This window comes from Anomaloglossus baeobatrachus, chromosome 7, assembly GCF_048569485.1.
Source record: "Anomaloglossus baeobatrachus isolate aAnoBae1 chromosome 7, aAnoBae1.hap1, whole genome shotgun sequence".
Lineage (NCBI taxonomy): Eukaryota > Metazoa > Chordata > Amphibia > Anura > Aromobatidae > Anomaloglossus > Anomaloglossus baeobatrachus.
The window spans coordinates 56,441,410-56,469,122 of record NC_134359.1 but is presented as its reverse complement, the minus strand read 5'-3'; the positions used below and the strand labels follow the sequence as shown (position 1 = coordinate 56,469,122).

Below are 27,713 nucleotides of genomic sequence, written 5' to 3'. Positions count from 1 at the left end.
AGGTAGAAATGTTAAATGACCCCTCTCTGGGACTTTTAGTGTTAATGGCAAAATTCACAACAGGTGTTTGATCCATGAATTGCCCAATAAATTTCAGGGCTCAATTAAAATTGGTAATAAACAGTCCTCCTCATTATGCTGTTCATATTTTGACATCATGAGACCAAGACAATAACGTAACAATTGATCAGCCATTTCGAGACTTCAAGCACAGAGAGACTGGAAGAGTCACAGAAAGGCAGAGAAGTGGACGTCCTTTGGCCACATACCACACTGATGTCCACTTCATTGTGAACAATAATCTTCGGAACCAATGCCAGACAACTCCAGGCACATTTAAGGGAGGTGAGAGGCTTCCAAGTGTCACATCAGATCATACAGAACCGTTTACATCAGCATGGTCTGCATGCTAGACGTCATTGAAGGGTAACTGACCACACTACCAAGCACAGGTGTAATCGTCTTGCTGGACGAGATACCAGTGGCCTCAGTGCTGTTCACTGATGAAAGTGGATTCATGCTGAGCAGAAATGATGGCAAGGAGAGCATTATGCATCAGCCACTGTTGTCTCCAGCTGAGACTTTGGTGGTGGTGGTGGTGTGAGCTGGTACGCCTAGTCAATGCAGAATGGCCTTACACTTTGTGAATGGTACAGTGACAAGCCCCTATTACTGGAATAACATCATTAATCCAGTCATTGTGCCTCTACATGAGCAACTCAGCCCTAATTTCATCTTCATGGATGACAATGCTTCAGCTCATCATTAGGGAACGGCTGCTGGAGCACCTCAAATGCCATGGCTTGAACTTTCTCCAGACTTAAATCCCATAGAAAACCTATGAGATCAGCTGAGTTGCCATGTAGAGGCCGTAACTTTGTACCCCAGAACCTCAATGACCTGAGAGTCACCATTCAAGAAGAATGGGATGCCATGTATCAGCAGACAATAACTCCTCCTGTGAGCAGCATCAAACATTGCTGTGAAGCTGTAATTAATGTACAAGGCCACATACGTTATTGAGACATTGATATTTTTTGGAGGGTATATCCACCACTGTTGTTGGATTTTGTTTCAATATATTGTTTGAGATGAGGAAATCACCATTGCTGCTTCTACTTAAATACCCTACTATCATGACAACATACCACTGTCGCGTGAACTTTTTACGTTTTCCATAAAGTTTCACCCGAAAGCCAAATATCCCTAACTTTTTGGGAGTAGTGTATTTGTTTCCTTCTCCCTCATTAAAGGCTCATGCATGCGTAGCTGAACTAAGCGTGGATAGTTCAGAAGGAGTTGATGACTATTTGTCCTAGAGCTATTAAAGCAAAAAAAACCCTAACTAATGCTTTGAGGGAAAGAAAGTTAAATGAAATACCATGTTTTTCAGTATGAAAACCCTGCCAACCAGCCCCCTTCATATCTCAACTTCTTGGATGCCTCTCTTAGGCCCCTTTCACACGTCAGTGATTCTGGGACGTTTGTGCTTTTTTTTTTTAAACGTACCAGAATCACTGACATACGCAGACCCATTATAATGAATGGGTCTGCTCACACGTCAGTGATTTTTCACTGCACGTGTCTCCGTGCGGCGTACCAGTGTGTGCGTGATTGCCGCACGGAGACATGTCCATTTTTTTCTGGCATGACTGATGTTCCACGGACCACGCAGTGGTGTGGTCCGTGAAACACGTGCCAGAAAAAAAACGTGCTTTTAAAATAAAAATTTTAACTCACCCAGCGTCCAGCGATGTCCTCTGCAGCCCGTTCTCCCTGCTCCTTCTGTGCCGGCTGATTACTGTCGCGCATATTCATTATGCGCGACACAGCCGACCCGGAAGCAGCTGCTGCGGGGGTCACCGCCGGCCGGATGCTGCGTCGCGGGAGGATTCAGCACCACGGACAGCGGGAGCAGGTGAGTGAATCTCTAAGTGCAATCACGGGCCACGGAGAACGGAGCCCGGATTGCACTTAGACAACCCACGTATGCCATGATTTTCGGCACACGCAGGGACATGTGCGTGTTTTACACGCCAGTGAAAAACGTCTGTTTTTCACTGACGTGTGAAACGGGCCTTAGGCTGTGTGCACAAGAAGGTGCCATTTTCTTAAGAAAAAAAACGGACCCTCTGAAAGAATCCCACACCCGTGGTAAAAACCGCGATAAAACTGCGCCCGCATTTTTGCCGCGATTTACAGCAGTTTTGCCGTAACTTGGTCCCCAAAGTTTTTACCATTATCTATGGCAAAAACCACAGGTACCAGCGGAAAAGAAGTGACATGCTCATTAATTCCACAGCGGAAAATACGCAGGTATAATAAAAAAAAAACAAAAAAAAAAAAACTTTGCTGGGGAATGACTGCAGCAATGTTAGACACATTTTCTGCAGCAAATCCGTGGCAAAATCCGCAGCGTGTGCACAGGGCCTAAAGCAGTGTTCACTGAACTAGCTTACACTATAGCCGGCCAAGAAACTCACATAAATAAGGCAAGATTGTAATTATACTTAACAAAATGTGAACTGTATGTCTTTACTATAGCCCGTAAAAAAGATGCTTTTGGGGTATGTTCACACAAGGGGTTTTTTTTTTTTTTTTTTTTTAATGCCACCTGTGAACATGCCTGAAACTATTTTAGTATGAACAGTGCCTAAAAGATACCAGATATTGCCTTTTGTACTTTTTTCTTAAAAGTGCAACAAAAACTAAACTAAACAAAACAAAGATATTCTAAAGTTTCAAGCCTTAGAAGAAATAAATGCTTACACTTCAACTGTACAGGCACGCACATACCTGGGCAAAACAACAAAAGAAAAAAAAAAAAAACTACATAAATTAACATTGTACATAGCTGCAAGAAGCTAATGGCACAATTACAATAATAGAAGATATATTGCTATAGAGGAGTTGTTATCCGCTGGACCATTTTCTCGTGAACGCCATGGAAGATATATATCAATAACACAGTATATGGCATATAAAACACTTAGTAATTACGGAATAGGGTGCATCCAAAAGAATAAAAGCGGAGCTATAATTCAGAAATATAAAAAAAAAAAAAAAAAAAAGTTTCCCAGATATGTGGCACATAAATTGAAATTTAGACAGAGACAATTTGGCAACGATTCCGGAACAATACACTTCATTGTTTATTTCAAAGAAACTTTTTTTTTTTTTTTTTTTATAACTCCCATTTACAAAATCAATAATGCACGCTGCAACGGAAGAAGAGAAGTGAAGAAGTTTTACAAGCACATTAAATACTCTGCAGGGAAAAAAAAAAAAAAAAAATAATGAAGGTTTCAGAGTAAAGTTGTCATTGATTACACCAAGTTTAATTACACTTTGAAAGAAATCTACAAATCCTCAGGTCCTGAAAAATATCCATATGTTAAAATCAAAAATGGAAGATTCGGTTCAAGTTAAAATCCGACTAGTAGTGTGCATTGATACAATTCGGGTCTATCCACAATCCAGTTATCAATATTCAAGTATATTGCACTATAGAAAATCCATGAAGCCTCCTCTAGTGGTCCCTGCTTTGCTCCTGTTTGACTATCCGTTCCACCCCTTTGATCTTCTTATTTTGATGCGTTTTTACATGTTTGGCCAGATGATCGCTTCTCATGAATCTTTTTCCACATTCCGAACAGACAAACCTCTTTTCACCGGTATGAGTCCGCAAGTGCCTTTGTAGCTCATCAGATCTTGTGAAACTTTTGCCGCAGAACAACCAGTTGCAAATAAAGGGTCTCTCCCCCGAGTGCCACCTTAAGTGGGCCTTAAGATGCGAGGTTTTACCATATACTTTCCCACAACCTTGGATGTGACAGATGTGCTGTTTCTTCTTTCCAGGCTCATCTGGACCACTGGAGGATTGGCAGTTTGGACATCTGCACCTTCGGCATCTTCTGGCAGTAGCCAATGGAGATTTGGTCTGCAGAAGAGCGGCAATTTGAGTCTGGTATTGTGCAAAGTCTGAATGTCCTAGAACTAAACCTCTCTGGATGGGAAACTGGTGATGAGCATGAGGAATATGAGACGGGTGAGGGACTGCAGTAGTCTGTTGAATGCTCCACCATGGGATGTCTTCTGCTGCATTGGGGGAGAGTTGCCTTGGTTGCTGATGTATCAGATTTGCATGACCTGGTACAAATCCGTGAATTGCAGAAGCGATAGGTGCTGCAGGAGGATAAGGAATGGAAGGTACATAGGTTGATTGGCAATTGGATGTCTGAAAAGCAGCCATGGGGGAAGGTAGCATTTTCACTGGGGAAAATTCATAAGGGTAGGAGGGGTCAGCAGGGGGTGTAAGGGGCAGTTCGTGAGTAACAAATGTAGACTGTAGGTGAGATTGGAGTTGATTTTTGGAGGCAGAAAGTCCAAGGCTATTATGTGCCTGAATGGCAGCTGGAGAGTGGGAAGACATGTCACTAGTCCACGGGTGGAAAATCCTTGAGGGAGATGCAATGGTTGGATCATAAGGAACCTGAATAAAGTCCGCACCACTTCCTGGTTGACCTATTCTGCTACACGTTGCCGCCAGTAGAGCCAATGGGGAATGTTTAAGGATATCTGGAGAGGCGCTGGGTGTCCTGTCCTGTAATGGAAAACAGCGTTAATGTTACATATAAAATATTGATTACCGATAGATAAAACACATGCAGATGGATAGAAGCTAAACTGACTCATGTCTCATTCACCTGTACTGTCAAATCCTTACACCGTGACCTTTTGCTTTACAAATATGAGTCCATAGTCTCAAATTAATAATTGTATCAGCCTAAACTTCAGTAATTACTATTAAAACAATATTTGAGCAGCTCAGCATGACTTGAGACATGGGATAGGTGAGAAGTAAAGAAGGTACCAAAAAAAAAAACTTTTCAAATTAAGACCCCCCCCCCCCCCAACTTCAAACATTTTTAATGTAGAAATCATTGGAGTATTATATTTTCTATTAATACTCCTGATAAATGTCATTTTAAGACACTAAGTATTGTTTTCAGGGCTTGTAGCAGATGTAAATTCAGGCACTATCTGTATTATTAGATATTAATAATTACAGAATATATAGATTGCATTATTGAATATGACATCTTCATTGATAGACAATTCTATATATTGAAAACATTCTAATACTAGTTATCAAGAGTCAATATCAGAGCATACATCTTCACTTCTCCAGATCAACTGTTATGCAACTTTTATTCCTTAAAAATCTGTAAATAACTACAAGTAATCATGTGAAGAATACAAAATCAGTCATAACTGGGCAGAAGACAGCATTTTTGATTACCTGTAACAGTTTTGATGATAACTTTCTCCTGCCCCATCCTCTGCCCCATCCTCTGCCTGTATTTATCCACTATCCTATGATTGTTGTACGTATACCCTCTTTCACTTGTAAAGCGCCATGGAATAAATGGCGCTATAATAATAAATAATAATAATAATAATAATAATAATAATAATAATCCTGCTCTAAGTCCAATATTAAATGTCTTTTTACTTCCTACATCATCTGTAGTCCATCAGCATAAGCATTGAAGAATCACCTATTTTTTAATCTAATCATCAATTTAACGATAGAAGCTTTATTTCACATCCAATGCATAATATTGATATTTTAACTATATCTGTATCGTAAATATTTATCATTATTATGATACTAGTGAATCTACCAGAGCCCTGCTCTTCTCAAATGTCACCCATTACTTAACTGAAAGTTAAGAAAACAAAAAAAAAAAAAAAAAGTTATGAAAAACTTACCTATCACTATATATTGTTCTAAAATAGATAACAGTATACTGTGCTTTAAAACACTACATTACATTTAATAACTTTATGCAATCATTTATATATTAGATAATTGGAAATTTAGGTTTTTTTTGCATATATTAGATAATTGGAAATCTGTGGGTTTTTTTGCTTATATTAGATAATTGGGATTTTGTTTTTTTTTTGCTTATAAAAAATCTGGGTATTTTATTTTTTTTTGCATATATTAGATAATTGGAAATCTGGGTATTTTCTATTTTTTTTTGCTTATATTAGCTAATAAGTATGGGTAGTTTTTTTTCCCTCTTTTGCATATACATTAGATAATAAATGGAAATCTGGGTATTTTTTTTTGCTTATATTAGCTAATAAATCTGGGTAGTTTTTTTTCTTTTTTGCATATATTAGATAATTGGAAATCTGGGTATTTTTTATTTATGTTTGCTTATATTCGATAATAAATCTGGGTAGTTTTTTTTTCCTTTTTTGCATATATTAGATAATTAGAAATCTGGGCAGTTTTTTTTTTTGCAAACATTCACCAACCTCACTACCTGTACTCTGTGTAAACTAAACTTTGTTTGAGAAAAGTAAAAAAAAAAAGTTTATAAAGAATATTTAAATCAGATTTGGAACTATAGAAGAATTAGAAAATGTAGTCAAAGTCCTATGTAGGTTCCTATAAGTAACAGCTGATTTAGCATTTGCTACAACCTGTTGTTCACTAAGTGGCCTCACTACCTGTGAAGGTGAAATCCCACTGACCTGTAGGAATGCCTGGAGCGAGTCGTTCCTTAGTACAGCTACTGCAGCCATGGTGTTGCTCCTGCAGGTGGGCACCGTGATGGGCAGCACACTGGGGAAGATGCATGGAGGAAACCCCTTCACTCAGTGACTTGCCACCCAGTGAGTGCCAGGTTGGGTGTTTGGTACTTGGTGGTTGCAGGTTGATGCTCCTCCTGCCTCCCCTCCTTTCCAGCAGCCTCTTGACTGACTGCAGTGGGAGCACCTCCAAGAATTTGATAAGGACTTTGCTGGGCTGCCAGCCAGTCACAGCCCTGGCTCTGTCCCTTTGAAGTTCCCAGCTGCCCAATCATCAAAGCACAGCAGCTCTTTCACAAGAGAAAGCAAATCCTTTGAATGTACAAAAGCTCCCACCGAGTGTTTGTTGGTCTGGATAAAAGAACTGATTATTACAGGGGGTGGAAAGGGAGGTGATAAAGGCGGGACAATTAATGAACTAATCACTATGTGGGAAATGTATATACACAAATAATTGGATTTTCTTGATCAAAGAGACCCTCAGCTCCTGAAGACCCTGCACTGCTTGTCCACAAGCCTGGAGCCCCCTCCTCTGCTCTTTTTGTAATTAAGGATTTGTAGCAAAGAGACAATCTCCCTTTGTTATTTGAGGATGGTTTTTATACCCACTTGGGTAAATTTGGATGATAATACTAGTACTCATTACTCAAGTTTCTTATTTCTTTAAGTATTGTTACGAGGGTGCGGAGAACATCCTGGGAATGACTACAGGTTGGGATTGCAGCGCGATCAGATGAATGGATCAGATGTAGCAGTATCGGAATGTTCATCTGTAAAGACTCTCTTCGGACATTCTATTCGTCTGTTCCGTTTGCGTCAGTTATGCAAATGCAAGCAGAGATAACTAGTGTTGATCGAGTAGATGACTATTCGTACTCGCTATCCTGTTAGCGAGTACTGTCAGCTACTTCCATATTCATTACGAGTAGCGGGCGCAATGTAAGTCAATGGGAAATACTCGCTAAGTAGCGAGTAACCCGAAAGCCGTACTATTTGCTACTCGCACAAATTTGCGTCAGCTATGCACATACAAGCAAAGATAACTAATGTTGAGCAAGTAGTTCACAAGTTATACTCGCTATGCTGTTCGTGAGTACTGTCCGCTACTTGCATATTCGTTACGAGTAGCGGGCGCAATGTAAGTCAAGTTGAAATACTCGCTAAGTAGCGAGTAATCTGAAAGCCGTACTATTCACTACTCGCACGAAAAGTACGGCTTTCGGGTTACTTGCTACTTAGCGAGTATTTCCCATTGACTTACATTGCGCCCGCTACTCATAACGAATGTGTGAGGAGCGGACAGTAGTCGCTAACAGCATAGCGAGTATGAATAGTCAACTACTTGCTCAACACTAGAGATAACCCATTCGTTATAATGGGGTCTGTGCTGTGCTGGTTTTAAAAGGAAAAAAAAAATAAGAAAATGCTGCAAATGAACTTTTCCGTTGTAAAAAATGTAACCTTGGCGGATCCTATAATCAACAATGGAGAAAGTCTGCTCCTATTTGCATAACTATTATAGTGGATCAAGTTTTTTTTATATTCCTAACTTGGAACAAACAATGTTTGAACAGACAGACATGTGAACAGGGCTTTAGGCTATGTGCGCACTAGAAAGTGACTATTTCTTAAAAAAAAAATGGACCCTCTTAAAGAATCCCTCACCCAAGGTAAAAAACCGCATCAAAACCGCAGCGAAATCCTCATGCGGTTTTACCGTGGTTAGCTGCAGATTTACTGTGGATTTTCCGCAGGTTGGTCTCTGCAGATTTTTACCATTATCTATGGCAAATCCGCAGGTACCTGCAGAAAATAAGTGACATGCACATTAATTCCGCAGCAGAAAATCCGCGGGTATAAAAAAATGCATTGTGCGCACAGCATTTTTTAAAACCCATAGGATTTGCTGGGGAATGACTGCAGCAATGTTAGACACATTTTTTGCAGCAAATCCGCGGCAAATCTGCGGCAAATCTGCGGCAAAATCCACGGTAAATCTGCAGCGTGCGCACAGGGCTTTAGGAGGCTTTCCAACAAAGTTTATCTGTAGGAAAGGCTTGCCAACTATTAGTTATGAGTGAGCACTAACCACACTTTTTGCGAAAAATCTTCCAGTCAGTGGTCTGTGTGGAGATATATAGAGCTTATCAAGCAGAGAACTGGTCGAGATCTGCAGCAGATAAAACACTGATTTTATCAAGTCTGCGTCAGCTAGTAACGCAAATGACATACCGTATTTTTTGGATTGTGAAGAAAAATAAAAGAGGGAGATGGTGGAAAATTAGGGTGAGTCTTATAATCCAAATATAGCTTAATGCAGGGGGGGATGCAAGGGCGGTGGAGTGGGATCACAGGAAGCTGGCGGCGGCACAAGTGGAGTGATGTTGCAGCCCTGGGCTGGGAGTGTTACGAACCGGCGCCGCCATAGCCGCAAGCAGCCTGCTGCGGTTCCTGTTGCGCCCAGGCGCCGGCTGCCGTTCTTGGCCGTGCCTCGGGTCGTCCAGTTGGCTGTTCCTTCCACCACGTCTAAGTGTGGAGATGCGGCTAGTGCGCATGCGTGCGCCGATTTACCCCAGCCAGAGTTTAAGCCCGGTGTTTTGCCTAGTGAGCATGCTCAGCCTGATTGTGTTATGTCTGAGACTAAGTCCTCAGTTCAGGCTACTGAGCATGCTCCCACAATTAACCCTAACAGCCTCTTTGCACAGGTACTTGGACTTCGTGCTGTGTCTAAGTTCTGGGATGTGCCTACTGAGCATGCTCAAACTGATAGTCTGCTTTCTGAGCCTGTTGCTCAGGCTACTGGGCATGCTCAGCCACAGGCTAGGTCCGGTAAGGACCTCACTGAGCATGTCCGTGAGGTGGCAGGCCCTGATAGGGCAGAGGGTGTCAGGTGTCCTAATGACGTGGCAACTCCGGACTGGCTCGCAGAGGCCCGCCCCTATGATCTGGCACCTCAATATTGGTCGTCAGACGATGACTGGTGAAGTGTTTGGGGCGTGGCTGCCATGAGGTCATCAATGACGTGGCGGTTCCGGATAGGTCGTATGTGACGTCACTGATGACATGGCACTCTGCTATTGGACCTTGGTGGTTCCACCCTGGGTTTGGGGCGGACCCAGGTTATAAAAGGGGCTGGAGACAACATGGAGGTGCGCAGTCTTCACTTTTGCTCAGTCAGAGCACACCTCCATGTTAGAGCCTCATTGCGGCATAAGCCTATGTTGGGAAGCGGTAGGTAGGGTTAGGCGAACGGTGCCTGTCACGCCAAGATTCGTGGCTCGGCACATCAGGGTCAGGCGCCGTGCTTCCCTTCTGCCGTTCCAGTCTTGCTATAGCAGCCCAGTGGCGTTAACTGGGCTACGGCTGCTGTGCTTCCTGTCCGATTGTGCCCCCTACGCACACGGACAATGCACCTGCTGCGCCACCTGTCCGATTGTGCCCCCTACGCACACTGACAACGCACCTGCTGCGCCACCTGTCCGATTGTGCCTCCTATGCACACGGACAACGCACCTGCTGCGCCACCTGTCCGGTTGTGCCCCCTACGCGCACGGACAGCGTACCCCAGGACCCCTGTGGAGTTAACAGGGTGTTCCTTATCCTCCTCGGCTTCCCGGTCAACGCTACTGGTGTACCCATCTGGCCTGACGTGTTCTACACACACGTGGCCAGTCGAGAGGGTGCCAGAAACGCTAATCGGAGGACCGCTCGGCCTGACATGTCCTACACACGTGGCCGACGGGGCGCTTTCGTGGCGGTCTTCCGGTCAACGCTACCTGGTTACCACCCGGCCTGACGTGTTTCCTGCACACGTGGTTGGTGTAGCGCTAGGTGCACCAAAACGCTAATCGGGTTGTCGTCCGGTCTGACGTGTCCCAACACACGTGACCGCTTCCCAGAGTTCCTGGGTTATCTCAGAGCCATCCAGCTCTATAGTCTCCGCCTAACCCTCAGGTGCCAGCAGCTCCTTTGTCATCTGGAGCACGGTGGGCCCCGACTGGCGATTAGGATATATACCCCCTGGTCCTAATCTGCCGGTCCCCCCGTAACAGGGAGGAGGGGGTGTCGTGGCAGTGTGAGGCAGCTGCCATTGTTCTCTCAGCATTGGGCATGATAGACCTCAGGAAAATGGCGCTGGATGCAGCACACACGCAGATCGAGAGAGCCAAGATCTAGATTTGCGCATGCGCTGCCTCTAGAGCCATTTTCCTGAAGTCCAGTGAGTCCGCTGACAGGAGATCAATGGCACCTGCCTGGCACCGTCGCAATAACCCCTCCTCCCAACCCAGGACCCACAGCATCACTTCACTCATGCCGCCATCTGCTTCCTGTATACTCGCTCCACCGACTCCCCCACAACCCCCAGTAACCTACATTCAGATTATAAAACGGACCATAAGACTACAAGACGGATCCACATTTTAACTTTAAAAACTCTTTATTCCTACTTTCCTCTTCTAAAATAGAGGTGCGTCTTATATAAAAAAAAAATGCAATATCTGAACTCAGAGTCTCTGCCCCTACATCGTGGCTGTTTATACATGGGGTAGCAAAAATTGGTGACAGATTACCTTTAAGATTAACTAATTGCTATTGATACACTGTAAGGCCGAAATTCTCGCAGTGCACTCGGACCCATGTTAATCAATGAGGCAGCTCCCATCTGCTATTTTTTTCTCAGTCCAAATCGGACTGAGAAAAAAATCGCAGCATGCTGCATTTTGGTGAGTTTCTCGCACGAGTCTCTTCAATGGAAGTCTATGGGTGTGTGATAAAAAACGGATGTCACACGGACGGCACACACACCATCCTAGTGACATGCGTTTTTCTAAATACATTTATCGCATGTTTCAGAAAACACTCGAAACGAGTGAGGTCTGTCAATGTCGGTCAATCTCTATCTCTGTCAGTTGGTCTCTACCTCTCGGTCTCTCCCTCTCGGTCTCTATTCTCTCTCTGTCGGTCGGTCTCTCTCTCTGTCTCTATCTCTCTCTGTCCATGTCGGTCACACCCTCCCACGACCCTCTCTCATACTCACCGATCCACGATCACCGGCGCGGCGCTGCACGGCGTTCACACTGTGGCGGCTTCTCCTCTTTTGAAAAAGCCGGCCGCTCATTATTCCATCACGTATTCATTACTTTCCCCACCCACCGGTGCCTATGATTGGTTGCAGTCAGACACGCCCCCACGATTAGTGACAGCTGTCTCTCTGCAACCAATTACAGCAGCCGGTGGGCAGGTCTACATCGTGCAGTAAAAATAAATAAATAAATAAAAAAAAACGGCGTGCAGTCCCCCCCAATTTTGATACCAGCCAGGGTAAAGCTGTACCGCCCCGCGGGCTTGGCTGTGATCGCCGAGTAGCTCGGATCCATGCTTGTACTGCGGGTGGTGGCTCGAGCCTCTCACGGACCCGGGGGTCACGTCGCTCTGCAAGGGAGTTGGCGCTACACGCGGGGACTTGGGTGAGGAGTTCCACGGGCGGGGCCACGGTTGTTTGGTTTGGATTGTAAGTTCGTGACACCACCCACGGGTTGTGGTGAATAGATGGACACCACTGCTGCCGTTAACTAGGCCTCCCGGGGACGGTGTTGCGCAGCTTTGTGTTGACCCCTCTGTGGGTAGGGGAATGATGGTCCCGGGGGAGGTGCTGAGGCGGGGGAGCGGGTGGTGCGTGCTGGACGCTGGTACGGTTCAGCGCGGCCCGAAGGCCCTGGTGTACTCACTCTGACACAACACACTGGAGTCTCTGGTAAACCAAACGGAGTGATGAACGGGGCCCGCAGCCGGCTGCAGCTTCTCCCGGTATAGGTTGGTGGTTTCCGCCTTTCTCCTGCACCTCTATGTGTAAATGTTTGACTCCTATGCCTAGACACCGGTAGTCCGCTCCCCGACTTGTATATGCCGTAGGAGCCTGTTTGCCCGCAGACGCTGACTGTTTGGGTCTCTATGCCTTGGCGGTGGCTTTACCTTGTATGGTTGGGCTGTTGTCTTCTAACGGGGCTTGTGTGGGATAGGTCCTAAAGTCCAATCCGCAATCAGTTGATTTGACTTGGCCCTGTCGGTTCGGGGCTTTGTCTGGGTCTGAGTACCCCTCCTGGTGCTCTGGTTTCCAATCGATTTCCCTGTTTGGTACTGGCGGGCCACCGCCCGACCCCGGTCCCTACGGTTCCACTGGCTGGAATCCCAGCTCCTGCAGGTGGCCACCACCATCTGCCTCCTTGCCAATGGTGACTGGGCTCTGACCCAGCCACCAGGTAGTCTCTTGGCAGGCCTGGACACAGGACAGCCCGTGAACGTGACTGCTCTCCACCTCCTCTAGACTACTCTCCCTGTACTTGACTCTTTCTTCTCTGTGTTTTCCCGCCTCCAGGCATGTGAACTCCTTGGTGGGCGGAGCCAACTGCCTGGCTCCACCCCCCTGGTGTGGACATCAAACCCGGAGGGTGGTGACAAGGTTTTTAGTTTGACTGATGTCCCCTAATCGTGAGGGGGTGTGGTGTTGTGTGTGACTACCTGGGACGACTTGACTAGTCCAGGGCGTCACATTCCCCCTTGGTTTAATGCAGACCATCCGCGGGCTGCCCATCCATCACCGGTTTATTTTTTTGCTTCTGAAAAATAGAAAACGGGAACATGATACAAGCATACTAACATTTGTACAAACTTTCAACATTTTTAGCTTTTTGGATCTTCCCTTACGGGAGGCACATACTTGAACGTTATGAATGTCAAACACTTTTATTAACACGGGAACCGGGTCCTCCAGTCACCCACCCAAACAACCTAGCCTTGATGCTGCCCCTAAGAAGTGGGCAGCACCCCTTTTCCCCAGTCCAGGAACGGGCCCAGGTATGTTTAATGGAACGGGTGCAGGTTTCACAGTTCTTTCAGAGGCCCCACGTCCAGGGGGATGGCCACCGGTTGTAGTGGTGGCGGGCCTCAGCCAACAGCTTCCCGCAGGCCCATCCTCCAGTCTGCCTCTCCGGAGGTGGTGAAACCGGACGGCCGGTTAAGGGAAGGGTTATTTACATGCCCAATAGTTTTTGGGTGGCCTGCCAGTTCTCGGCCTTGTCTTTTGTAAAAACAGGGGCAACAAAAAGTCCCAACAGGGACGGGCAGTAGGGTCCCAACGGGGACTGTGTCACTTTGGCAGCCGGGTTCCGCTGCCTTACTTTAGATCATCCTCTTCATACTCTTCCTCCACCGTGACTTCAGAGCTGTACAGTGGGGGAGGGGACTGGGAGCACACCGGACTCTCATGGCGTGCCATTCTCTGAACACTGAGGGCAAACCAGCCCCTCTCCCCACAATGGCGGGTGTAGCTAACCAGCTCTCCGGGAATCAGGTCCCGGTCCGGGTGACCCATAGGCAGGTGCGGGTACACATCCCGACGGGATACGAATACCTCAGCCTCCAGTCCGGGCTCGTAGACAAATCCCCATCCACGGTCGGGGTCAAATCGCTGGACTTGGCCTTCGTACCTCGGGCCCCGCACCCGGTAAGTGGCACTCCTCAAGTTCTCCTTTTCTCTGATGGTACTGCTCTCCACCTCCTCTAGACTACTCTCCCTGTACTTGACTCTTTCTTCTCTGTGTTTTCCCGCCTCTAGGCCTGTGAACTCCTCGGTGGGCAGAGCCAACCGCCTGGCTCTGCCCCTCCTGGTGTGGACATCAAACCCGGAGGGTGGTGACAAGGTTTTTAGTTTGACTGATGTCACCTAATCGGGAGGGGGTGTGGTGTTGTGTGTGACTACCTGGGACGACCTGACTAGTCCAGGGCGTCACAAAGTCATACGGCTGGAGGCTGGTATTGTTAGGATGGGGAGCCCCACGTTATGGGGAGCCCCCCAGCCTAACAATATCAGCCAGCAGCCGCCCGGAATTGCCTCATCCATTAGATGCGACAGTCACGAGACTATACCCGGCTCATCCCTAATTGCCCTGGTGCGGTGGCAATCGAGGTAATAAGGAGTTAATGGCAGCAGCCCATAGTTGCCACTAAATCCTAGATTAATCATGGCAGGCGTCTCCCCGAGATACCTGCCATGATTAACCTGTAAGTTAAAGGAAATAAATACAAACACCCAAAAATCCTTTATTTGAAATAAATGACCAAAAAAACCCAACCTCATTCACCACTTTATTAAAGTCCCCAAATACCCCTCCAGGTCCGATGCAATCCACAGAGGTCCCACGATGCTTTCAGCTCTGCTACATCGGAAGCTGACAGAGAGCGGCACAGACCAGACCGCTCTATGTGAGCTCCCCGCAGCAACTGAAATGAGTCGCGCTATCAGCGATGACGTCACTCAGGTTACCCGCGGCCACAGATCTCAGGTGGAGGACTTCAGCTGTGGCTGTGGATAATCTCAGTGACGACACCGCTGATCACGTAGATCACTTCTGTCACTCAGGGGAAAATCAGGCCACAACACACAGAGAGAGCCGCAGGATGACAATGAAGTCGGGTGAAGTTCATCTTCAGTGTCTGCTGTCAGAGACCATGTAGCAGAGCTGAATGGCAGATGACATAGCTGCTGAGAATAAAAACGGATCAAACACGGATTGCACACGGACAACAATCAAGAGAAAAATCACAGAATCGCATTACAGTTGCATTGCACACTGATCAACACTCGGACAGAGCTCATGCTACTTTCTAGCATGAGACTCGGCCTGATTTTACACTTGCAAGTGTGATTCCAGCCTAACAGCTACAAAGTTATACAGGCTTGTCAGGCAATGAGTTCCTAGCTACCAGTCTTGAAATTTTAAAGCACCCCCTCCAGTGCATTTTTTTCTTTTATTTCAGCACTGGAGTCGATCTTTAAGAGTACGGTTCCATTTGCGTACAGCTTCCTATGTGAGAGCATCGGAAGCGATATACTAATGACCCTCTGCTGCGAGCGTCAGTCGAGGGTCATGCGACTGTGATGCGATCTTGCAATCGGATCACAGCTGCGGAGAAGGAGGGAGCACTTTCTCCCATCTCTTCTGCTGTCTGTCTCTGCATATATCGCACTGCAGTCGGATGACATGCGAGTGCAGTGTGATGTTTCACACGCTCCCATAGACTTGTATGGGGGTGCATGAGCCGAGTCTCGCTGTCAAACGCAGCATGCTGCGATTTATTCCGCATGCCACTGTGGCATGAGAAATCAATCGCAGATGGACACTACCCATAGTCTTGCATTGGTGTGAGTGCAATCCGATGTTTTATCGGCTTGCACTCGCACATGAAAATCGCATGTGGAACCGAACCCTAAACCCAAGCCCCCTACCCTATACTCACCTTCTGGCATCTTTATCTTTATCCAGCCACACTTCGGTTAAGGCCCCGTCACACTAAGCAACATCGCTAGCAACATCGCTGCTAACGAACAACTTTTGTGACGTTGCTAGCGATGTTGCTGTGTGTGACATCCAGCAACAACCTGGCCCCTGCTGTGAGGTCGTTGGTTGTTGCTGAATGTCCTGGGCCATTTTTTAGTTGTTGCTGTCCCGCTGTGAAGCACAGATCGCTGTGTGTGACAGCGACAGAGCAACAACTAAATGTGCAGGAGCCGGCTTCTGCAGAGGCTGGTAACCAATGTAAACATCGGGTAACCAAGAAGCCCTGTCCTTGGTTACCCGATATTTACCTTCGATACCAGCCTCCGCCGCTCTCACTGTCAGTGCCGGCTCCTGCTCTGTGCACATGTAGCTGCAGGACACATCAGGTTAATTAACCCGATGTGTGCTGTAGCTAGGAAAGCAAGGAGCCAGCGCTAAGCATTGTGCGCTGCTCCCTGCTCTGTGCACATGTAGCTGCAGCATACATCAGGTAATTAACCCCATGTGTGCTGTAAGTAGGAGAGCAAGGAGCCAGCGCTCAGTGTGCGCTGCTCCCTGCTCTGTGCACATTTAGCTGCAGCATACATCGGGTAATTAACCCGATGTGTGCTGTAGCTAGGAGAGCAAGGAGCCAGCGCTCAGTGTGCGCTGCTCCCTGCACGTGTAGCTGGTCACTGGTTGCTGGTGAGCTCACCAGCAACTCGTGTAGTGACGCTCCAGCGATCCCTGCCAGGTCAGGTTGCTGGTGGGATCGCTGGAGCGTCGCAGTGTGACATCTCACCAGCAACCTCCTAGCAACTTACCAGCGATCCCTATCGTTGTTGGGATCGCTGGTAAGTTGCTTAGTGTGACGGTACCTTTAGTCTCCTGTGATTTGTGATCTGTTGGTAGCTTCAGTGTTTCATGGAGCGCGTTGAAGGTCACAGCTCAGTACAAGTCTATGGGAGCCTCCTTCTGGCTCTCATAGAAAAGCATTGGGAGATTTTGGTGCGACTTCTGACTTTCGGACAGGCAGAAGTTACAGGCACAAGATGACACCGTGGGACCGGTAAAAAGGTCAGTAAAAGGTGAAACTGCCAGAAGATGGTTATGACAAAGCATAGGGTGGGTTTAGATTTAAAGCACCACTCCAGTGCTGGAAAGCTCAAAAAAATACTGGTGTGGTGCTTTAAAGAGGCTTGCTAGTACTCAAAATCATTAAAAGGGGTTGGCTCATGGAAAACAGCTGTAGCCATTGTTGATCACTATGTACAACCTGGTTTCCAGCCCTCAGTCAGAGACAATGAGGTGATACTATGAAGCAGTGGTCACACATTCATTCAAGCTCTGTGTGTTTGGGACGCGGTCAGTCCCATAAATATTAAATGGCGCAACATTGCAGCAGTTGTCCAGTCACATGATATTGATGACTAAAATCCATGTTGGTACCTGCTCTCCACTTTTGTCACCAGGAAACGCCATGCAGTCATTGCAGGTAACGCAAAGCAACAACTAGCCAGTCCTGTTTATTTCTCTGGGACTTGTGATACCATCCAGGAAGGGAAAGTGGGGTTTAGTTTCCATGTTTAGTATTAAATCTCTGATCTGAGCCCTGGATGAGGCTGCTCACTATATAAACTCCTGAATACCTGTCACCCACTACCAGTTATACATTCTGCTTTTCCTGGTACACACCCTTTTTTCTGCTCCTGTGTTCTAATAATTACTTATGTTTCAGACCTCAGCTCATTTTCTGACTATTCTACGTCAAGATTTTGTTCCTTATCTGTACCTCCTGGTTCTGACCATTCCTAGAAGCCTGCTCCACTAACCGGCAGCTACTCTGTGGACTCAACCCAAGGCCCCTGTTTAAATTAATTTTCCTGAACAGATCTTAAAGGTGAAGGGCAAGGTTCCCTTTGGGACCTGATAGATGGGGTAGTTCGCACAAAGCCTGTCCAAGGAATCCCTATTTCCAGCTTCATTTAGAGCTTCCAGATGACCATAAACAGAGATACTTTACAATGTCCTATTGTCATTAATGATGAGCGAGATTTCCCATGCTCGGGTGCTCAATACTTGTAACCAGCATTTGATGCTCGGATGGTCGCGACTCAAGTATCCGAGTATAATGAATGTCAATAGGGAACCTCTTCCGGAAAAATGCTAGAGTCCCCCATTGACTTCCATTATGCTCGGGGATTTGGGTCGTGCCCAACAGAGTATCCAACTGTACTTATCGAGCACCCAAGAATGGTAATGCTCACTCATCACTAATTGTCTTCAATATTGCAATTAGTGAGGGTACTACACCAAGCACATCCACCGATGATCTGTTAGGCTAGTATCACACTTGCGCTATTTTGACGCAAACGGAATCCGTCACTAATGTAGTACAGTTCATTTATTTACAGTGGAAGCGCGTTACTATGGCGCGTGAGTGTGTCATGCAGTACCGCTTGTGTCCACATGATGTCGCGCTTCCACTGTAAATAAATGAACTGTGCTACATTAGTGACGGATTCCGTTTGCGTCAAAATAGCGCAAGTGTGAGTGGGTCCTTATGAACTTGATACCCCTTTCCATTATCTATTCATAATGTCTTTAAAGGGAAGCACTCATCAGAAATTGCCCTATTTAATTCAGGTTTTTGCATTAAATGTTTCTTAATTTTACGATTTTTCATCATATCAATTAAAAAATAGAAACCTTGTAATTTACACACTGGCTAATGGGGCTGTTTTGGATTAACTTTTTGCTGTCTCAGAAAATCGACACGTACAACAAAAATAATGAACAGACTGACCATATCTTTTGTATTGAAGAATCTAATGAGTGTGTGCAAAGGTCAATGTGAAGAGAGGTGGAGCAGCGTCAGGTGCTGCCATATTGCACCCCATATTGTGATTAGTGGATCTTGTTTTATCAGCTATGTATAGAGATGTTGCCGGTTATGGAAATCCTGGCTGTGGTGATAACAAAACTGCTGAAAACTCTTCATGAAAGGGCAAGAAGTACGAGTCTAAAAATACCCTAGTGGCTCCTTTGAAATTTGCAAGATTAAGAGTTTTGTTTTAAATAAAGATTGTGAGAAAAAAAACAAAAAAAATTCCTGAAAAAATGTTTAAAACATAGTAACATAAAAACCTAATTTAAATAGTTGTGTTTATAGCAGCTGTAGGTTCATTAAAGTTGTGTGCCAGTTAGGCTGGGGCCACACGGGGATTACTGCGATCCCCTCGCATGACACTTGGTCTCATGCTGGCAGCACAGCAGAGCCGAGTGTCAAGCGAGTGTCCCTGCGACTGAGGTCCGATCGTGCGAGCGGACCTCAGCTGCGGGGGGGCGGGTCGGCGCTGAGGAGGGGTGGGACAGTGCTGAGGTGGGGCGGGCCAGCGCTGAGGAGGGGCGAGTCGGCACTGAGGAGGGGTGGGCCGGAGCTGCAGACAGGAGGGAGGGATTTATCTCCCTCTCTCCTGCGTAGCGGGCTATTGCCATTCTCGCACTGCGCTCACGGTACATCGGTGTACCGTGAGTGCAGTGCGATTTTTCTCTCGCCCCATAGACTTGAATGGGTGCGAGAGAAGCTAGGATCGCATTACAGTCGCAGCATGCTGCGATTGTTTTCTTGGTCCGATTACGGCTGAGAAAATAATCGCTCATGTGTGCTGACACATAGGCTAATATTGGTCTGAGTGGTATGCGATATTTTTTTTATCGGACCCCATCACACCGATTTTCATGCCGTGTGGCTTTACGCCTTAAAGAGAAGCTGAGTACTACCACTATAGTAGCTATAACATGGACCAAATAATGGTTGGTTGAGGCACCTGGGCTAAACATTTGGTGGGAATCCCCTTTCCAGTTACATTGTAATTTGTAACATTGGAAAATTAGATAAAATTGTTGATAGGAGCAAGTGCCAGCACCGCAGGAATGGCACTACCATGGGAGGCAAGTATAAGATTTTTTATTTTAAGAAGTGAAACATATGGAATAGGAAGGGGTTGTCCAATAGGCATGGCTGAGTTGTTGACGTGAATGGAGCGATCTCCAATGTTGATAGAGGTGGCTTTGCTTCTGGAGCATGGGTGGAGTGCAGGGACATTGTCGGGTCTGCTCCAGCGATCTTGCCCGCTTCAGTGCTGCACTTTCAATCTGTATAGCAAACAACTTGCAAGCATGTGCTGCTTGTCTGAGAGAGTTGGTCCATAACCTTGGTGTAATGGCCACACCGGCATCCCCACATTGTTCTGCCCCCCTCCCCCGGCAGGGACGTTAGGCCCCTCACCTATCTGTCCCTCCTGTAGTTGCCGCTCCGTTCCTGTCCCGTGCTGCGGTCTCCTCGAGGCTGTGTACTCATAGCAGGCTTCCTAGTTCTGCCCTAGGGATTCACGAGCGGCCAAGCCTCGTTTCTTAAAAGGGCCAGCATACCCTTAACCCAGGAGTGCATCTCAGGTCAGGTGAGAGGCTGCAGCTATTTAAGGCACTTTCTCCCTTCAGAAAGTGCCTGGGCAACCAGTCTAAGGCTATGTCCGCACTTTGCGTCGTAATGGCAGAAATTGATTTTGCCTAAAGTTGCTTTTGACCACAAAATAGCGCTAAAAACGCATGCGTATTTACCGCGTTTTAGGTGCGTTTTTAGCGCTTTTTACATGCTTTTCAATTGCGTTTTGACAGATGCGTTTTGAACATAAAGACACTGATAAATAAAGATTAAATAGTCAAACATAATGAAAAAATAGAAAAAAAAGGAGCACATATATAATTTATGAAAAAATAAAGAAAATTGTTATATTTCATATACTTATAGCGGTTTTATACTATTAAGCAGTAAAATAGCAATAACTTAATATTTTTCATAAATTTTATTGTCGGACTGTGTGTGTGTGTAAAGGGACATATCAAATCTTTATTTTGATGTCCAAAACGCATGTTTTCTGCACCAAAAAAGCATGTAAAACGCTGGAATTTGGATGTTTGTTGCTTTTTGCTACTTCTCATTGATTTCAATGTTCCCAAAACGCTGCAGAAATGGCTAAAACAATTGACATGCTGCTTCTTTGAACGCATGGTTTTTGCCACAAATTATGCAAATTAAACGCAGCGTTTTGAAACGCAAAGTGGGGACAGGAATTCTTCCTTTTCCATAGACTATTATGGAAAAGCAAAACGCATGCCTTTTGGCATGAAAACGCTGCAGTTCAAAATGCTGCGGAAATGCAGGTGAAAACACAAAGTGCGGACACAGCCTAATAAATTGCTAGTTCTCAGGTCCCCTAGCACTGTGCTGCTGTTGTATTGTGCTAGTTCCGCTGCTATCATATGTTTATATTTCAGAGTACTGCTGCTGTGCTGTTATCCCTAACCTGTCGCTGCTGCTGCAAGCCACCACACCGAATGCCAACCATGATATCCACTGCCACAAAGTATCATCACCAGCTGCTGCTGCCGTATCCATCCATCCTGGTTGGAACCTCGACAGCTGCTGCTGTTGTTGTCTATCCCAGAGACTATCGCTCCCATATCCCTGGGGCCAGTCACTGCAGCACCAGTCTTCCCGAGTGGCACCCGCTCTCCCACCTGCAGCATAACACCCTCACTATTAGGAGCTTTGGAGAAAACCAGGTGTGATTTCTCAGTCAAGCCCCTCTGGGTTTTCTGTGTGCTGTGGCCCAGTGGGTTCGCTAAAGCCACTGCTTGCCCGGTGAGCATAACACTTGGCCATGAGCTGTACGAGGAATTGATTCTTTAAGAGCGAAGTAGCAAAGTTCCTTCTTTTAACAAGTACTTTTCAATTTGACTCATTTTATAAGATAAGACCCCTTTTAGCTTGCTGTGTAGGATGAGGCTAGCACAGGACAGATACATTATGCATCAATTTAAAATTTTCCCCTTTGTTAATGTCGCGGGCGGAGGAGGGGACGCCACGCTCTCCCACTGCTGCTCGGGTCCGGCTGCCGCGGCTGCTGCGGCCTGCTGCTGCTCGGTGGCTCGAGCGATGGGCCGGATCCCGGGGACTCTAGCGGCGCTCCTCGCCCTTGAGTGAAAGGGGATTTTTGGATGTGGGGGTTGGTTATTGTCCGTGATGCCACCCACGGTTGTGGTGATTTGTTGACACCACCGCTGCTCTGTATGGGGATCCCGGGAAGGATGGTATGGAGCAGCCAGTTGTTGTGTTGCCCCTCCGTGGGTAGGGGTTGGTGATCCCAGGGCCCAGTGATTAGGTGGGTGATGCAGGGCTTGGTGGGCGCAGGGACACGGGGGCAGCGCTGTGCCTTGCGGCACTGTGGTACTCACTCAGCCTGAGACGTTGACACAGTTTTCGGTAAAACACACGGCTGGAAAGACGGTTCCAACGGACGGCTGCACTTGCTTTCCCCAGTAGGTGACAGTGACGGTCCCTCTGTCCTGCACCTAAGTTGATGATGGTTGCGATGGGTTCCCACCGGTAACCCGCTCCCCGGCTTGGATATGGGCCGGAGGAGCCCTACTTTGCCCGCAGGCGCTGGCCCTGAGAAACTGGTGCCCTGGCGGTGGCGGTGTCTCTCCGTAACGGTCGGACTGTTGCCTTCAATTGGGACTTGGTTGTTTGGAGACAGACGTCCCCTTCACTGACGGATTTGGCAAATTATGGCGACTCCTAGCCTTGCCGGGATCCGAAAGGCCCCTGCCCTGGTGCTGACTGTTCTTCGTATACTGCTCCAGACCACCGGGCCACTACCCGTCCGCGGTCCTTCCAGCAACCTCCGAGCAGTCACCCCTGCGGACTATCACCGCCGTCTGCTGACCTTGCTGTCACTGTCCGGGCACACAGCCGGACCAACTTCAGGCTTTACTACTGTCACTTCAGCTTCTCTCTTTAGCTCCACTACTACTTCCTTCTACTTTACTTCACTTCCCTCACTCGACTCTACTGTTTACTCCTTCACCTCCCTAACTGAACTGCTCCTCAGACTCTAGTCTGGCTTCAACTTCCACTCCTTCCACTTCCTCCTCCAAACTCTATCTGCCTGGTTCTTCCCGCCTCCAGGGCTGTGTACTCCTCAGTGGGCGGAGACAACTGCCTGACCCACCCCCTGGTGTGAACATCAGCCCCTGGAGGAAGGCAACAAGGATTTTGGTAGCTTGGGTGTTCCTAACTGGGGTGTAGGGTGTGGTGGTGTTATGACCTGTGACCCCTGGCTTGCCCAGGGCGTCACATTCCCCCTTAGCAAAATGCAGACCGTCCGCGGGCTGCCCGTCCAACACCGGTTTTATTTTCTGAAAAATATGTAAAAGGTAAACGGTAACATATAAATCATAACATCATCCCACAACGGGAGGCACATTTCTTAAACGTTGCAAAACAGTTTACGGTTACGGTCTCCGCTCTCTCCCACCCAAGCAACCTGGCCCTGATGCTGCCCCTAAAACCCAGGCAGCACCCCTTGACCCAAGTCCAGCACAAGTTACCCGAGCGGGATCTGTCCTTCCCCTCCAGAGGGTAGCCACCGGTTCCTGTGGTGGCTGGGCCCCAGCCTGCTCTGCTGAGGGCCCTCCCTCCAACCTGCCTCTCCGGAGGCGGCAATTGCGGAAACGGTAACGGTAAAACAACTTATTTACAAGCCACTAACGTCTGTGGTTGCCCTGCAAGTTCACGGGCTTGTCCATGGAAAGTCCTCCATGCAACTTTTTCAAATGGTCCCCACGGGGACAACGGTGCCGGCAACGGCCGGTTTCCTAATCACGGTAAATCAGGTGACTCCATCAGTTGATCACTTTCATTTGCAAACTTTTTCAAACAAACAACTCAGTGGTGGTCCCAACGGGGACTGGACAACGGTGCTCCGCTGCCCTTACTCCTGATATCCGGCTTCATCCGAGGGAGGGGGTGCAGAACTCACTCGGCTCTCCTGGCTGCCCCTCAGTTTTGCATCTAGGGCGAACCACCCCCTCTCTCCACAGTGCCGGGTATACTGTACAATGTCACCCGGCATCAGATTACGGCCGGGGTGCTCCTCGGGCAGGTGGGCATTCACATCTCGCCGGGCTACAAACACTTCGGCCTCCAGGCCCGGTTCATATATAAACCCATAGCCCCGGCGGACATCAAACCGCCTCACCTGTCCTACATACAGCGGTCCCCAGACACGGAATGTCGCCTGGCGGAGGTTCTGCTTCTCCCGGATTGCACGAGCCACCAATTCCGCTTTCTTCTTTTCTCTTTCACCGATCTCCAGGCCCAGCGGTACCGGCTCCCTGTCCCAATACGGCGCTGCTGCGAGCTCCGGCGCACGGTTCGGGAACCGCGGGACATTCTGGACGTTGCCCACTGTCAGAGATCTGGGCGACAAGTCCCGCGGCGTCTTGGCCTTAGGCGCCGCCTTGCAGCGACAACCCGGCGTTACCTCAGCCGAGGTGTGGGGGATGGGCACAGGGGCTTTCCGCAGCTGGGCCTCCGGCTCGGAACGGTCCATCTGCTCCGGCTCGGGGATTTTCTCTGGAGACGCCTCCGGTGCGGTTTTCGGAGCCTTCCAAGGCAGCACCTCGGTCGACTACGGGCTCCGGCTGCAGGTCGGCCCACCTGGGCGGGCATGCTGGGTAGTGCTACCGGTTGCGGTGGTAGCAGGCCTAGTGGCGGGGTCACAGCTTCCGAGACGGGTAGCGAGGGAGGCAGCGGGGGGAGAGGGCTTGGACCGGGTCCCGCAGCCGCGATGACCGGCCCTTCCAGGGCATCGGGGCGTGGGTCACTCACCCTCCCTTCCTCCGCCTCCTCCTCGCGTCTCCGCACGGCTGCTATAACATCCGCCATGTCGGTCTCCCACTCCTCCATGAGGAGCTGCATCCTGACCTGCAGCCGTTGGTAGAGCTGCGCGGTCTGGATCTCCACCCACGCCGCGGTTCCAGGCGCGGGGGCTATGGTGTCGCGGGACGGCATCCACATGCTGCTGGCGGCTTTTCCCAGGAACAAGATGTCTGCAGAGTCCTGGCGTCCCTGCTTTTATAGCTGCTCTCACATGCAGCCAGCCGCCATCGCGTCCCCCTTAGCTTCTTTTCGGCCCCTCCTCTATCGGGGCGGGGTTTTGGCCTTCGCGCCTCTGCTACTCGAGAAGACGCTCGAACGGGAACTTTTCGCGCCAAAGATGGCGACTTCTGAAAATTTTCAGCCGGATACCTCCGGCAGTTACAAGGCGCACCTCTACCCAACGGCAGAGCGGTAAGATCCTGTTCGTGACGCCAAGTTGTCGCGGGCGGAGGAGGGGACGCCGCGCTCTCCCACTGCTGCTCGGGTCCGGCTGCCGCGGCTGCTGCGGCCTGCTGCTGCTCGGTGGCTCGAGCGATGGGCCGGATCCCGGGGACTCTAGCGGCGCTCCTCGCCCGTGAGTGAAAGGGGATTTTTGGATGTGGGGGTTGGTTATTGTCCGTGACGCCACCCACGGTTGTGATTTGTTGACACCACCGCTGCTCTGTATGGGGATCCCGGGAAGGATGGTGTGGAGCAGCCAGTTGTTGTGTTGCCCCTCCGTGGGTAGGGGTTGGTGATCCCGGGGCCCAGTGATTAGGTGGGTGATGCAGGGCTTGGTGGGCGCAGGGACACGGGGGCAGCGCTGTGCCTTGCGGCACTGTGGTACTCACTCAGCCTGAGACGTTGACACAGTTTTCGGTAAAACACACGGCTGGAAAGACGGTTCCCACGGACGGCTGCACTTGCTTTCCCCAGTAGGTGACGGTGACGGTCCCTCTGTCCTGCACCTAAGTTGATGATGGTTGCGATGGGTTCCCACCGGTAACCCGCTCCCCGGCTTGGATATGGGCCGGAGGAGCCCTACTTTGCCCGCAGGCGCTGGCCCTGAGAAACTGGTGCCCTGGCGGTGGCGGTGTCTCTCTGTAACGGTCGGACTGTTGCCTTCAATCGGGACTTGGTTGTTTGGAGACAGACGTCCCCTTCACTGACGGATTTGGCAAATTATGGCGACTCCTAGCCTTGCCGGGATCCAAAAGGCCCCTGCCCTGGTGCTGACTGTTCTTCGTATATTGCTCCAGACCGCCGGGTCACTACTCGTCCGCGGTCCTTCCAGCAACCTCCGAGCAGTCACCTCTGCGGACTATCACCGCCGTCTGCTGACCTTGCTGTCACTGTCCGGGCACACAGCCGGACCAACTTCAGGCTTTACTACTGTCACTTCAGCTTCTCTCTTTAGCTCCACTACTACTTCCTTCTACTTTACTTCACTTCCCTCACTCGACTCTACTGTTTACTCCTTCACCTCCCTAACTGAACTGCTCCTCAGACTCTAGTCTGGCTTCAACTTCCACTCCTTCCACTTCCTCCTCCAAACTCTATCTGCCTGGTTCTTCCCGCCTCCAGGGCTGTGTACTCCTCGGTGGGCGGAGCCAACCGCCTGGCCCACCCCCTGGTGTGAACATCAGCCCCTGGAGGAAGGGAACAAGGATTTTGGTAGCTTGGGTGTTCCTAACTGGGGTGTAGGGTGTGGTGGTGTTATGACCTGTGACCCCTGGCTTGCCCAGGGCGTCACATTAACATCCTGATGTATCTTAGATCCGAATGGCAATAGTTAATATAATGTTAGATGCAGGTTTTGCACATTCATAAGTTTTTGGTTTTTTTCCCTTTTTTTTTTTTTTTGTTTTTTGAAGGTAATACAGTATAATGGTAGCTGTTCAGTGTTTAGTTTGCCAAGAGTTAGATCTTAATCTGGCTACCCCACGGTATAACAATACCGGACCACTTAAAAACTCACTGGAGACACAAACTGAGTTAGGTCGGCTTATTTGAAGGTATGAACGTGCCAAGTCACCTCCTACGGATCCATCATGAGCTCGAGGAAGGAAAATACTGCATTTCTTGTTTTCGCATTCCTAGCATTACTTGCTGGACCATAGTAATAGTTCTCTTAGGAATATATTAATATTTATTAGGGATATGTTCTATCAGTATTTTGATCGTTTCAGCCAAGTAACAGGCATATATTACCATCATTATGTTTGCTGTTTTGCACTGAGACTTCCCAACTTCTCCATAGTGAGATATAATTGATCACATTTGGGCAGTATTCATTAAAAGGGTTGTCTACTACTAGGATTTTTGGATTCCACCTGTTTCCCCCCCCAGGTAAAACAAAGCCTATTCTCACCTCCCATACAAGTGCCCTTCCTGCGGTATACGGGATCGTGGTGCCAGTGCTCATATGGAGTCTGCCTGCACAAAATAACTGCACAAACCAAGCACAGGCGCTTCGGTACTCCGTTGGTGTGGCCAAGCAGTTCTGTGCACCTTCCCACCCTATGGTGTAGTGTCGGGAGAAGGTGGCCACAAGGGTGTCAAATCAACACAAAACTTGGTCCCCTCCTCACTGGTGCTTTTATTGGAATATGACAGGGACACAAACTAGACGGTTAATGTAGCGAAAGGCTGCTTTGACATCTAGGTAGGTGTCACAGATTCCTAACACAGAGTGCAGCAGTAGAGATGAGTTCTTCATCAGCTGATGCACTATGCATAGGTAGCAACCAAGATAAAATTTTCAGTACAATAAAGTGAAGTTAAGAAGCGGCTGATCAAATATTCTTTATTGCTGTGCTCTGCATAGACAGGAATGCAGATCCATTCAAAGTATTTACATTCGGCAACTGCAGTAATAACCAAGAACTGATCCTTGGGGTGCCGGATGTCAGACCCCCGCCCCATCTATTTGATATTGAGTAATTGCTCCATAGATAGGTTAGTAATATGGTGCGACTGAACAACCCCTACATATTTTTACATAGTTGTTCTAACCCTAGCAA

At 48.2% G+C, this 27,713-nt stretch overlaps 1 protein-coding gene across 1 annotated transcript; it reads right to left on the bottom strand.

Moving 5' to 3' along the window:
• Window positions 1-2,579: 2,579 nt before the first annotated feature.
• Window positions 2,580-7,052, bottom strand: SP5 (Sp5 transcription factor). The gene is made up of 2 exons (XM_075318859.1): window positions 6,550-7,052; window positions 2,580-4,603 (listed from the first exon to the last, which is right to left on the bottom strand). The coding sequence occupies exons 1-2, from the start codon at window positions 6,598-6,600 to the stop codon at window positions 3,530-3,532; spliced, it is 1,125 nt and encodes a 374-aa protein (XP_075174974.1). The 5' UTR covers window positions 6,601-7,052; the 3' UTR covers window positions 2,580-3,529.
• Window positions 7,053-27,713: the final 20,661 nt, after the last annotated feature.

Coding starts and splice junctions, on each gene's coding strand:
- SP5 (XM_075318859.1), bottom strand. CDS start 6,600: ATGGCTGCAGTAGCTGTACTAAGGAACGACTCGCTCCAGGCATTCCTA. Junction 4,604..6,549: donor CGCTCCAGGCATTCCTACAG/GTCAGTGGGATT, acceptor TTTCCATTACAG/GACAGGACACCCAGCGCCTC.